Source organism: Procambarus clarkii, chromosome 42 (genome assembly GCF_040958095.1).
Source record: "Procambarus clarkii isolate CNS0578487 chromosome 42, FALCON_Pclarkii_2.0, whole genome shotgun sequence".
Taxonomy (NCBI): Eukaryota; Metazoa; Arthropoda; class Malacostraca; order Decapoda; family Cambaridae; genus Procambarus; species Procambarus clarkii.
The window spans coordinates 7,479,671-7,492,552 of NC_091191.1; the positions used below are offsets into that span (position 1 = coordinate 7,479,671).

At 46.9% G+C, this 12,882-nt stretch overlaps 1 protein-coding gene and 1 long non-coding RNA gene across 2 annotated transcripts in view; one reads left to right on the forward strand and one right to left on the reverse strand.

The window, feature by feature from the left end:
* The window catches only part of LOC138373595 (uncharacterized), a 392,875-nt gene that overhangs the window by 251,347 nt on the left and 128,646 nt on the right, over positions 1–12,882 (forward strand). The gene's annotated exons all lie outside the window — the stretch shown is intronic.
* LOC123770294 (calcium-activated chloride channel regulator 1) overlaps positions 1,368–12,882 on the reverse strand; it is a 238,110-nt gene continuing 226,595 nt past the window's right edge. The window contains exons 10-13 of the mRNA XM_045762003.2: positions 11,589–11,715; positions 10,457–10,699; positions 9,956–10,183; positions 1,368–8,034 (exon numbers count right to left, since the gene is read on the reverse strand). Of these exons, the coding sequence (XP_045617959.1) occupies positions 6,959–8,034; positions 9,956–10,183; positions 10,457–10,699; positions 11,589–11,715 (1,674 nt within the window). The 3' untranslated portion in view covers positions 1,368–6,958. The remainder of the gene's footprint in view (positions 8,035–9,955; positions 10,184–10,456; positions 10,700–11,588; positions 11,716–12,882) is intronic.

Genomic DNA, 12,882 nt, shown 5'->3' on the forward strand with positions numbered 1-12,882 from the left:
CCATGTGTATGACAAACGAGTAAGGAGAACATTATTCCCGAAATATTACTAATGATGAATTTTATGAAAATATTCTCGTTAAAAATGTTAAAATTCTGCAGACTGTGGTAATCAATGCGCGCCTGGCGGTGGCATCGGCAGAGATTCATTGAGGAAGAAACAAATATTTATGAATGCTAAAATAAAATACTTTTTTTGTCAGTGCTATTTGTTTGTAAAGGTTTGGACATATTCATTCAGAGATATTGTGGACAATGATAATTTCTAGAACTAGTGAGGTTGACAAAGAGAACTGAGTTATAGCTGCTTTATTTGGAGACTTTATAATCGAGGTTGAAGGTAAGACGGAAGAAGTTAGTTTAGAAGTATATATAACATTAATAAAGTGTTTACAAACTATTTTGGCAGTAAAAAAAGCAGGATTGTATTTAGATCGATGAACTGCTTAGTAGACGGAGCTAAAATGAAATCTCCTGTGAAAAAGACACCGGTGAATTGATTATAATGTCAGAGATTAACATAAGAAGCTTTAGCGTCTTATCGGATGACGACTGAAGCTGCCTCACTCCCAGGGGTAAACCTACCAGCAGGACGCTGCCTCACTCCGAGGTAAACCTACCAGCCAGCACGCTGCCCTACGTTGGTTTACCAAAAATTGACAGGTACCCCTTCAAGAACGCGTACATCTGCGCCCAGAGACGGTGCAGGAGCTTGGACAATGTTTGCAGCATTAATATTGAAAAGGAGATTTGCAGAGGACTCTTGAAGCAGCTTTCAATTTGGGGTCGAGACATTTGCCTGGATCAAGTGCTTACCATCGAGGGAAAGAGGAATTATGGAGATTTTGCGCCTTTGAGGTACAGAGTAGCAATGGAAGGGGACGAGGGAGAGCAGAGGATTGTAACACGGGGAAAAGGTGCATGTCAAAGTACTTAGCTAGAAGCAATAACATTTAATGGGTCGTTAAATGGCGTTAAAGACATTTTGTTAAATATATACATGGTTTTATTACCACTGGGGTTGGATATGGGTTTATGTCTCTACTCTTAGTTGTTTGGGATTTATTACTAAAGTTTATTTGAATAAAATTAAACAAAAATCATGATTTTTTTTAAGTTAATTTTATTAGAAAATGAGACAAGAGAAGTAAAAATGCAAAATGGGTGAGGTGGGGAAATTATTTAATACAACACTGTGATGGGTCTTGTAAAGTTCACAATCGACCTGATTATGAATGCCACGACTGTGTCCATAATGGGTGTTGTTTTAATGAGTTTTGTTCTATCTGGCTTGGCTGATATATCTATTAACCCCATGTTATATTTTACTCCATTTGCTTACAAAAAAAAGGTAGAAGAAAACATTAATGCAATGAGTCTTTTTATTTGGAGATCTGTACACAGGGACAATGATGTATGAGCCCCACGACTAGATAAATGAAAAAAAAAGACGAAATTGTGACAATAATGTTCATATAAATATCTAAAGAGCAATCATAAACTACATAAATCACAGTGGCTTCGTAACAAACACGGTTTACAATAACCAACACACAAAGATTTACACTCTAGGTGGTCACTTGGCCTGGCTGGGTCCTGCAGGTACTCTCGCCTCACCCATCTCTATACACTCTTTTTTTTTTTCCTCCATAAACATGGAAAAGTGTGCTTGGCACTCTGGGCCAAATGTGCTTATGCGACTAAGCCTCCTGTTTGGCTAATCATTATTTACACAGCAGTTTGAAGAACTTAATATATTTATGAAGATGTGCTATGGTTGCTTTAGAGTGCACGTGAGTGAATAAGGCGCCGCTAGTAGTGAAGACTGCAGACAGGCAACTGTAATATGGTGACTTACGGTTGTCTCGGCAGTCCTTTTGAAAGGCCTCGAGTAGAGAATTATTGGTAAATCTCTTTGTAATTAGCCAGGGTTGTATATAAGCCGGTGAGTCAAGGGAGGGCGTAACCAGGAGAAGTGAACCTGTTTAATCTACCAGAGGACATGGATGGCCACACTTGAGAACACCAGCCATGCCCAGGGTCGTGTCTCCCAGGAAAGCATCTAGGACGTGCATCAACACTTCAGTCACCCGTTACAAAGTCTCAAACACTCGATTTCTTCGAGGGGGGTTCAGTCCTTCTCTCCCACATAATGAAGTCATACACAGGATGACAAGCTCAGCAAGTGTTGGAACTGTTCTGTGGTCCCGCAGTGTCAAATGTTGCACAGATGGTGGTGTGAGGTGGCAACGCCTTACTGGTCTCTGTTGAGACGCGACCCAAGAGTACAAAAAAAGAAACCATTGTCTCGTTAAAACAAGTGTGGCTGCCTTAAAGCTATAAAACACAGTAACAGTACAGTAACATGGACGGGGTGATCCACACCTTTCTACGGCCGCCGTTCTTCAAGGTGATCTCCGAGCGTTGGCGCCCCGCGCCCCGAGCACTCACACTCACACAGTCCAACCTCTTAAGTCCAACCAATTGTCTCTCCTTCCGGCGTAGTGGATCTCTTAACCTCTAAAACGTAAATGTGCAGACTTACACAATAATGATTATCGTACAGCATTACGTAGGTGCTAAAGCAGGATGATATGCCGTTCCTGTTTAAAGAAGACAAAGTGCACAATGTCCAGATGCCACTCACGTAGGCCTAACCAAAGACACCAACTTTTGTTGTAGGGGAAGGGGGGGAGGGGGGAGTAATTCTATTTAAAAAAAAAATTAATGGTGTGCTTGAAATGTTCTGATGCCTTTGTTTAGTTCTTGTGTCTGGGCCTTGTGGGGTCAGCGAGGGAGGAGTGGGCACCACTGATAGGTGCAGAGGGTGGGGGGTGAGTGTGGGCATACTGAAGGGGGTCGGGCATACTCATGAGGGGTCGGGCATACAGGTTGAGGACAGGGAACCACTTTTAGCAGGAAGAGGGGCATACGGAAGGGACAGGATGACGGACACTAATGGGAAGAAGAGCATGTGCAAAAAATGAATAAGGAAACGGACACAGCTGTGAGAGTATACATGAGAGAAGGAAACATAGACCACACACGATGGAGCATTGTCCAAGACAGGGGTGGGGGTGGGGGGGATGGGGGTATACGGCGGGACGTGAGCATTATTGAACACGAGACACTGAGAAGTTCTGCTCAGCAAGGTATTGAGCACAGTCGGGGTCGGCGCTCACCTCGGGCCCACACGAGGGGGTGTGTGTGTGTGTCGAGGTGCCGCAATAAACCAAATTAAGAAGCTCAAAAGTGTCAGAGGAACTTGGTCACTATGGTTGATGAAAGTAGTGACTCCCACCCATAGTATATCTGTCCCCCTCTTGATGGCGAGAGCGGCATTTTGACACGTTAGAGCTGCTCTTGCCTCTCAGAGATGTGGCTCTACACAGTTACTTGCAATAGAGCTTTGCTGAAGCACGTCAGTTTGCTGCATCAGATTAGCAAATTCCACTTAGTCACGATTATTTTCCCCTCTTTTATTTTTTAGTAACTTCACTTACATGTTCTATCATCACGTCGCTTAGTGCTCGAGAGGCTTGTGGGAACTGTGGTTAGGTTACACGTGCGCCACGTGGCTCCTAACAAGACTAGCCTCTCTTACCCTGCTAGTAGCCTCCCTCACCCTACTAGTAGCCTCTCTTACCCTGCTTCCCTGCTAGTAGCCTCCCTCACCCTGCTAGTAGCCTCTCTTACCCTGCTAGTAGCCTCCCTCACCCTGCTAGTAGCCTCCCTTATCCTGCTTCCCTGCTAGTAGCCTCCCTCATCCTGCTTCCCTGCTAGTAGCCTCCCTCACCCTGCTAGTAGCCTCCCTCACCCTGCTAGTAGCCTCCCTCACCCTGCTAGTAGCCTCCCTTACCCTGCTAGTAGCCTCTCTCACCCTGCTAGTAGCCTCTCTCACCCTGCTAGTAGCCTCTCTCACCCTGCTAGTAGCCTCCCTCACCCTGCTAGTAGCCTCCCTCACCCTGCTAGTAGCCTCCCTCACCCTGCTAGTAGCCTCCCTCACCCTGCTAGTAGCCTCCCTCACCCTGCTAGTAGCCTCTCTCACCCTGCTAGTAGCCTCCCTCACCCTGCTAGTAGCCTCCCTCACCCTGCTAGTAGCCTCCCTCACCCTGCTAGTAGCCTCCCTCACCCTGCTAGTAGCCTCCCTCACCCTGCTAGTAGCCTCCCTCACCCTGCTAGTAGCCTCCCTCACCCTGCTAGTAGCCTCCCTCACCCTGCTAGTAGCCTCCCTCACCCTGCTAGTAGCCTCCCTCACCCTGCTAGTAGCCTCCCTCACCCTGCTAGTAGCCTCCCTCACCCTGCTAGTAGCCTCTCTCACCCTGCTAGTAGCCTCTCTCACCCTGCTAGTAGCCTCTCTCACCCTGCTAGTAGCCTCCCTTATCCTGCTTCCTTAAGTAGGCATCCGGCAAACAGTTGAGACCGCTATGTACACAGGTAACCTTGTTAACGTCCCACCAGCGCTCATCCTCTCACTCATCATCTTGTAGAGGCTCTCACTCATCATCTTGTAGAGGCTCTCGCTCATCATCTTGTAGAGGCTCTCGCTCATCATCTTGTAGAGGCTCTCGCTCATCATCTTGTAGAGGCTCTCGCTCATCATCTTGTAGAGGCTCTCGCTCATCATCTTGTAGAGACTCTCGCTCATCATCTTGTAGAGGCTCTCGCTCATCATCTTGTAGAGGCTCTCGCTCATCATCTTGTAGAGGCTCTCGCTCATCATCTTGTAGAGGCTCTCACTCGACAGTGTTCACCTCCAAGCAATAATGTGAACATCTATTATTTAGCAAATTGATTCTGTCATTCACACACACACACACACACACACACACACACACACACACACACACACACACACACACACACACACACACACACACACGCACACGCACACACGCACAGTTATTCAAACAGTCGTTTCGAATTCACTCCAAACACATGAACGTTGGTCATGACGAAGTGGTAGCTGGAACGTCTGTTAAAGTGAGAAAGCTACAGTGTCCAGGCGTATAGCTCCTGCAGGATCTGATTAAAAGTGTGCTATTGTTACTTGCTTCCTCATGCCTCGGTATCACAAGTACAAAAATAGACATGGCCTACATGAAATTTGGCACAAAACTTCTATGTACATCATATACAAAAAAAGGTGCAGCTATAAATACAGTATGTAATTATCGAGTAATATGTGCAGATAGCTCCCAGCTGGACGACGAAGTGTACATCTTAATATCAATTACGAGAATGTTGCACGTGGCAGCGAGGAACAGACCGTGGCTGAAAGGTGGGGGGGAGGGAGGGGGGGGACTACGAACTCAAGGGCATCGAACACCACTGCCCTCAAAAACAAAAAAGAAATGGATACTCGGCATCACTGCCCTCCCTGCAAGGAGGTGTGCAATACCTCTGTCCACCCAACCCTTGAATCATTGCAACACGGCTGCCTGTCAAGGCTGAGTTACAACATCTGTGCCTTCGTGACAGATAGGACAAGCAACGGCTCTGCTGTCAACAGTGAAGACATAACTTCCCCACTGCTCTCTCATTAGAGAACATGCAGCACCTTTGCCCTATCAACACTCCAGGCGTACAACACCACCCATTGCCCTGTCAACACCGAGTGCATGCATGACAAGTGCCCCGGCCAACACTTGAGGGCATGCAACACCACTGTCTTCCCAACACTTAAAATCACACAACACCACTGGCCCGGCCAACACTGAGAAGCTAGTACAGATATACAAACACTCCACAGCTAATATATTATGGAATAAAAAAAGATGGATCTGATAACATGAAGCCTATTGATAAGTGGTGTGCTTCGCGCTGCTTGCAAATGAAGCACAACAGATTCTGAGCATTACAAGTGCAGCGGTCAGGCTGGGATAGACACGATCTCTTTAAGAGTCAAACATCACCTGTGGAGGATCGACTTGAGAATGGTCCAGGACGGACCGAAACGTCGTCGTCCCTTCACCTTCTAGTGTGTGGTCTGGTCATCAAAATCACCTGTGGCTTTCACTCTACTTCACTAATATCGTTTTTAACATTGGCAATATATAACAAAACCTCCTTATGTCTTTCAACAGTGATTTGGAGATATATCGTCAAAAGAATCAGCAGCGAGCCATTTTACTGAGGGGTATCTAACGTGATCAGACCACTCCGTATTTTCCATAAATGATAATCTAAGGAAATCTAATTTATGACACCTTCAGAATAACAGGAATAGTTACGTTTATCACTGTTGACACTGACCTAGCTCACTTAAAATTCATTGAGATAATTTGAAAAAAATATATGAATTCTTAAGCAGTTTTTCTTGTTTCCCCATAATACGTAAGATGCAGTGAGACCTTGACTCACAACCCAGCGGAGTTGTGAGCGTCTTCAGTACACAAGAATATCACACTAAGACACAAAAGAACCTTATGGTCTTTATCATAACCAACTGTACGAAGGAAATATGCCTGCTGCTATTTTCACAGTGCATGCTATTATTCTACTGATATGAAAGCAACAATTCATATGCGTGTAAGAATACTTCTTGTTCAACTGTCAGCACCAGAGTGAGGCTTTTGTTCCACGAGTTGCGCAATTCCCGGTTACTTTTTGTCTTTCAAGTTTCTGGAAAATCACTTTAGTTAGTGGAAGAAAAATATTCACCACTTTTAACTGTTTACAATTACACAGGAAAATGACACTGTTTGTGGTCGAGAAGGATGTGGCGCCAGCGTCGCCAGGTGGCAGCGGCGCCAGATAGTCTGTCTCAAGACTGTATGACGCCCTGGCCTCGTGGCCACTCCGATACCCTTCAGATTCTCTCCTACATGGAGAGGAGAATGTGTACACCACATTCTCACCTACACGCAGAGGAGAATGTGTACACGAGAATTCAAATTCAAATGTACAGGAGATGTGAGGTTAAGCCACGGAGCGTGTGGTCTGGCGAGACCCAGACCTCACACCTGCGTTACGTTCCTGCGTTTCCTCTCTGTTCCCATGGGAGTGGCCGCCACGCCGCCCAGCGTCAGGTGGGCGGAGAGGGTGGGCTTGGGAGGAGTGGGCGGGGGTACCTTCATGGGCCCCGACCGTCGCCCACCTTCCCACGAGACGGGCGTGGCTGTCATGGATGACGGTTGCTGTAGGAGGCTGTCGTTGGTGTTGGCATCCACCTTGTAAACTGAGAGCGACTCTGACGGTTGAGTGGATATCATGGATCCGCTGTCCATCGGCAGGTTGTCCTCGATGTAGTGCCCGTTGGGAGTGTGGTAGTAGAAGGGGTGAGGGGGAGCCGGGTGGACCGTGGGCATGTAGGGCACTCCCAGGTCTGGGTGATGCAGGTTCAGCTCCCCACCCTCGCCTCCCTCGGGAGACTCGTGCGGGTGACGCCGTTCGTGCTCGGCCAGGAGGGTGGAGGCCGGCCACGACTGTATGGGGCTCATGGATCTCTTTCCCGTCACTTCCGTCTCGCCTACCATTAACGCCTCCGGCGGCGGCGGCGGCTTCGTTATCGAGTCGGTCTCGCTGTCGGTGTCGCAGCCGGCGGGAGTGGTGGTTGCAACCGGCTCCAGCACCTCGATGGACTTTTTCTCCTGGTGCCGGCGCCGCCGCCGCGTCACAACAAGCAGGTAGTACACGGCCATGACCAATATGACGACGAGGATGCCACAAGCAGCCCCGACGATGGCCAGGATGTTGCGGGTGGAGAGTGACGTGGGTTGGGGAGTCGTGACCCCCATCTCACTTAGCTTTTCCCCCATTGCTCTAACTTGGGTGGACCCGCGGGTGTTGATCTCCGTAGTTGTGGGCGGGTGTGGCATGAAGACTTCGGCGGTGTTGGACCAGGGTCCTGGGACGCGCGTGCGGCTGACGGCGCGCATGGCCACGTAGTAGACGCCGTCGTGACGTCCCCATCTGACGGTGTGTGTAGAGGGGACACCCACGTTCTTGGGGGAGGTCCACTCGGAGGCCTTCTCGCCCGTGCCTTGGCCCGTGGCCACAGGGTCCCTGGAGAACACCACCTCGTACTGCATGGCTGAAGGGAGAGAAGCGTTGGTACATTAGCATTGTTTACTGTGCTAAGGAGTGACGAGTGTGTGAGGTGAACTAGATACATGATAGGGTAAACTCGTAGTGTATAGTTTACCTTGCTTTATAAGCATTCTATATTATACAAGTTTATGTAACATTCTCGTTAACTTGCTAGCAATATTTCACAAATTTCCCAAAACTATAAAACTATAAATTTTAAAATGTGCCACCAGGGTGTACTATAGCTAATACTGATTTTTTTGTGAGTTTTGTACTTTGAAATATAAAATGTATATGTATATACGTGTAATGTATATTTATATTATGTAATTAAATATTGTACAACATTGTGTATTGTATTTGTGTTATGTATATTTATATACATAATGTATATTTTGTATGTACTTTTACCTGAATAAACATTATTATTATTATTATTATTATTATTATTATTATTATTATTATTATTATTATTATTATTATTATTATTATTATTTCTGGTTCCCCATACGTGTGGAGGTGGAGCTACCGGGCGTGCACAGTACTGGGCTTGTGTACTGGTTTAAGCCCCCTCACAAAATCTTATTGAAGTTGTAAGCCTCCCTGTGAATTCAGTATGCCGTGTATCGCTGGGATCAATCTGCCTCGTGTGGAAGGTCGTTCTAGGGGCGGGCGGTGATAGGTCATATGGCATCCAGAATTCGTATTATTTGTTTTTCTTGGCGGCATGAAGGTGAGTGATATACTAAATATTACCCATCTTTATAATGTAAGTTAATACATGTATGCTTAGGGTAATACATACTCATTTGTACCACACAAGTATACATAACGTATTAGGATTTTTTTATAACTTTTAGGGTTGCAACTGGCGCAGACGCTTGACCATGTAGCTCAGTCGATTAAGGCAGCGTCTGGGATGCTCTCGGACGCAGGTTCGAATCCTCGTCACGGCCCTTGTGGATTTGTTCGACGCTTGAGCCATTGGTTAGTTGATAGTTGTGTTCATCAGTGGTGGTGTCACCGTGAATGTTTGGCAAATATAGGGACAGTCAATTGGGTTGTGTCCAACTGGATGGCTTGGTGCAGTGTTTGTTGTCGATCCGTGTCGAGTCCTGTGTAGATTGTAACCTCATGAAATATATATATATATTTACATTTCATGAGGTTACAATCTTACTGCATCAGATGTTATGCATGTTTTCATTTACGAATTTATAAATGCAATTTTCTATTATTCACTTCCACACAGCGCAGAAGATCAAAACACAATAGACGTAATTTGTAGATTTGAACACATATATGTGTGAACAGCAGCAGCAGCAGCAGCAGCCTCACTGATATAATCGAATTACTCCGATTATACAAAACTGTGCGTGTGTGTATTTTGCCAACAAATAAGTTAAGAAGTTCTCCAACAGTTGAGTACACTACGGCCGAGGGACATTAAGCTGGTGTTTGCAGAACTGTATTCTTGTTTATATTCTAGTGACTGGAAGCCCATTTGTGGACTGACAGGACTCTGTAGCACAGTGGGAGTCGTAATAACCCAAGGCTGTATGATGGTTCCTCAGGAAAGTCTCGGAGTTTATCTGTTGGACCACATTACAGTTCACTGTGTAATTTGGGTGTTTCTTGAGAGTCCTTGGGCGTGGGATCCGGTGGAAGAGTTGGTTTCCCTTGGAAATATTTCGTTGATACGGTGGGGGGGGGGGGGAAGCCGCGATGTGGTACAGGTGGGGGTGTACCACATGCACACTGAGCCTGAGCGGCCGCATAGTACCAGCTGTACACAAACACAACTTAAAATTAAAATCCTTCAGCATAATAACGCCGGGCGAGACCCGCACGCTAAATGCCCAAACCAGCGGGGAACTGTCTAAAACAAATGGCCGAACTCTGAAGCCCTACAGCTCTAGTCTCACCTGTGCCGTGGTCGAAGCGGTCGCCGGGCGCTGTCCAGTAAAACTTGACCTGTTGGGCTCCTGCATTGACCTCTGCCCTGAGGTCAGCAATGCGGGAGGGCGGAATGTGATGCAGGGAGTGCTCGCCGCCCTCCAGGTCAAGCACGCCCACGGTAACGATGCGGTACAGGTTTCCGGTTGGGCGCCCCGTGGTGTAAGGCACCACCGACCCGCAGCACCGCGGCCAGACTGGAGGGGACGATAGTATTAGACTTAGGATTACATCAATTAGCGATATCCTATTTGAGGACTAAATATTATGAGCAATTCAGCAATGGTCAACTCTACCAGGTGGGCCACATACATGGTAGAGGCACAATAATGACAACTATAACATTAAACCTGGATGTAAAGCTTATTTCTATAATGGAAAGGTCATGGGCGTTATTTAGGAATACATTCAGACAACTTTGGCCTTAGGGGATTACCGGTGTAAAACCAAAGGAGCCCAGGCAGACATACCAGGGTTGTATGAGTGGGCGCGAGTATAGTGCGCCCCGAAGGTACCCACATGCCCTGCATAGGGCACGTGGCCGCTAGGGTAGAGGCGCGAGTGAGCGGCTTGGGAGGCGTGGGTAGTCCCGATGATCTGGGCTGCTCCGCTGTTGTCGGTGAGGGAGATTGTGAGGGTGTAGCGGGCGGCCGGAGCTTCCAGCGGGGGCAGATAGCGCGAGTACACTCCGTCGTGACGGGTCATGTCTGCATCTGGAGGGGCGGAGAGGAAGGAGGCTTAGCTGCAGCTTGTTGAGAGAGAGAGGGGGGGGGAGGGGTGAGGGAGAGGGGGAGTGTCAGGTATGAGGGAGCCAGGTGGCATAACATGTAAAGAAGCTGGGGGAGGGGAAGTAATCAGGTTTGCAGGGGAAGGGGGGTGTCATGTGTTATAGGGAGGGGGAGTCAGTTGTGTGGGTGCTGGGAGGGTGTCAGATAATGAAAGATAAATATTTGAGAGAGAGAGAGAGAGGGGGGGGGGAGGAGGGGGGAGGGAGGGAGGGAAGTAGAAAGTGGGGTGGGGGAGGAGGGAAGTGAGGCACTGAGAGAGGAAGGAAACATACTAACACATCCTCCTCTTTCATAGCATTAAGATCAGGTATTTAGTAACGGTGACAGTCTCGATATTTTCAGAATATTTTATAATATTTGGAGAATGGAGCATTTCCGCGTGTAGAAACTGCCGTTATTGATTAATGACTAATTCTGAATTAGAAATGAGCTTAAATTGTAATCAGAATTTCAAATAAACATAAATATGCGAGCTGTCGCTTTTAAACATTCACCAGAGGGATTCTGGGAGAATTATTGGCTCATTTGCAAAATTAATGATATTTTCTCGTGTGGATAATCCAGGGTCTTCTGTCATCAATAATATTAACCATTAATCATGATCATTCTAATTGAGTTACAATTTAACTACTATTGTAAATCGAAAGAAAATTACTAATTTGATTAGGACGAGTACAGACTACAACGGGGACAGGTGAAGAATGGACGACTACAGACTACAACGGGGACAGGTGAAGAATGGACGACTACAGACTACAACGGGGACAGGTGGTGAATGGACGACTACAGACTACAACAAAAATTCGAGACTCACCTCCATTGCCATTGTCAAGCAGCAGAAAGGAGATTGGGGAGTAGCGGCTGCCCGTGCTATTGAGGCCTAGTCGCTGGAGCTGGGCCTCGACCCGCGCTGACACCACCGGCGATCCCCCACACCACACCTTCAGAAACAAGTGTTATTGTAGTCCCAACCATTGATATTACGACAAGCTCATTTGGTTATTGTAGTCCCAGCCATTGATATTACGACAAGCTCATTTGGTTATTGTAGTCCCAGCCATTGATATTACGACAAGCTCATTTGGTTATTGTAGTCCCAGCCATTGATATTACGACAAGCTCATTTGCGTGATGTGTGTGTACTGTGTTGTTCGGTTACCCTACTTTGCCACTCGGGTGGGGGATGTGAATACAGAAAGGTTGTTGTTTATTAAGATTCGCTACTTGGAACAAAATGTTCCAAGTAGCACGGGTTATGGTGAGCCCGTAGTGGACTTAACAGAACGGTATTTTGGATAAGAGCTGGAGGTCTTGTACAATAGGTGTGTTACCTATCAAATGAGTGGCGGCCCTTGTTTTGATGGGACGCATCACATCTCATCCACCTTGAAATTTTCCTGTCAGATGCTATATTTGTTTCGTGTTCGCTAAACGGAGTGTGTGTGTGTGTGTGTGTGTGTGTGTGTGTGTGTGTGTGTGTGTGTGTGTGTGTGTGTGTGTGTGTGTGTGTTTGCGCCCTGCAGTGTGTATGTATGTGTAAGTGTGGGTAAGTATGTGTATAGGTCATGGGACGAATCGTCCAATGACCTATAACTATCCCTTCCCCCCCCCCCCCCCCCCAAGGTTTACCAACCTTACATTAAGCACCAGCCAATACGGAGGATACACGCCTGGATGTGCGTGTGTGTGTTGAGGTTTGACTTACTTCTTGAGTAGTCGTTTCTCGTTGTGCATAAAATGAATTTCGTGTGGAGCTACAGCTCCCGGCCCCCAAACCGACCAAAACATCAAACTGACGCTATTAACTACCGCGTGTGTAAGCACTGACGATGACTGAGCTTCTCTAATGATGGGCCAGTAATGCATCGTGTCCGCCTCTTTGTGAGAGTACAAGTACCACCTTTGTTGTGCTCACATTGGAGCAACTGGTCAACATTAGGTAATTACTCCAATTATCTCATCCTTAACTGCTAGTAATTGTCAACACCGGTTATGTTGTGAGTTGTGACCATGATTACGCGTTTTTTCCCACAGTAGCAGAGATACCGTAATATATATTCGCGTATTTGCATGTCATTGTTATTCGCGACAACCGTGTGAAGGTAGGC